General features: G+C 50.0%; 1 protein-coding gene across 1 annotated transcript; it reads left to right on the plus strand.

Annotated features, from left to right (window-relative positions):
• Window positions 1–423: 423 nt before the first annotated feature.
• Pmar_PMAR001575 (cchc domain containing protein) lies at window positions 424–803 on the plus strand (the record flags this gene model as incomplete). The annotated part of the gene is made up of 3 exons (XM_002781362.1): window positions 424–558; window positions 607–666; window positions 714–803. Coding segments are annotated over 3 exons (285 nt in total), but the record flags the coding sequence as incomplete, so codon positions are not given.
• Between the last annotated feature and the right edge of the window lie 294 nt (window positions 804–1,097).

Consider the following 1,097-nt stretch of genomic DNA (forward strand, 5'->3'; position numbering starts at 1 on the left):
CTCGCCCTCTACAGAGGCCCCTTCCTCTACCACTGTTGAGCCAGCTGAGCTGCTGGATAGCGAACTGTCGTCCTTTGTGAACGGGTAGCTTTAACTGAGGAGGATCATCATGTTCACAATCACATACTAGGGTCAATATTGTCGGTCGCACGAAGTAACCTAGATATTGAGGCCACTATAGAGACCTTCGGGTCGGCGGCTAGCAGGCTCTCCGAGAAAAGCAGTGATATCGATGCGACGATAATATGTCGGTTTGCAGCGTTGAAAAAACGCTTTGGCGCCGCAGGGGACGAGAAGAGTCTGTGTTCAGCAGCCGTTATGGGTTTGGGAAAAGCGATTAGCAAATTTGAAAAGGAAGCGCCAGGTGTCGGCTTGAGGGTCGTGCAGGTGATATCTTAGGGTTCCCGGAGGAAGATTCAAATCATGTCCGATTTGTGCCATCAGGTTATTCCCTCTGCCAAGGTTCCGATTGTGGTGCTGTCATGGATAGGGCCCAACGGCAACGTACAGATTGTGGATGTGAGTATCAATAATCAGCTCCCTCTACATAACACTGCGGTAAGCTCCCATCACGTGTACCAGGAAGAGCACTGCCTCTTTTTATAGTTACTACGGAACTATGTGGAGATGGACAAACGTGTCCAAATCCTGGCGCTCTGTGTGAAGGTAGGACCTAGGGTCTGTTACTGTTCCTCAGTGGTGACTCTTCTCAGCGGTGGGCCAAACTATGTGGAATTAGTGACGCTAAGCAGGGTAACCTCAGTAGCTACAGTTGGACCTTGCTCTGCATATATTTTCTACAAGTAGTCATATTACCATCACTACTGCTAGCTATTCCCCTTGCATAGGTGCGCTCCAAAGGCGCTATTCTGCCGTCTTTACAGGCAATGGCGGCTAAGAGGCGTCAAGGGGAGCAGGTGAAGCACTATTCGTGTCCTATAAGTGGTCGTGTTTTTAACGTCGACTTTGTAGACAGATTCGGTAAGCATCATAACCTTCCCAGTGCGGTGAACGGTACACTCCTTCTCTCAGAGCCACTACGGAGATGACGCTTTCAAGCAGCGGACACCCCCCATCAGAGCTTCTGCGCGATTTTT

This window comes from Perkinsus marinus (genome assembly GCF_000006405.1).
Source record: "Perkinsus marinus ATCC 50983 genomic scaffold scf_1104296942684, whole genome shotgun sequence".
Lineage (NCBI taxonomy): Eukaryota > Perkinsozoa > Perkinsida > Perkinsidae > Perkinsus > Perkinsus marinus.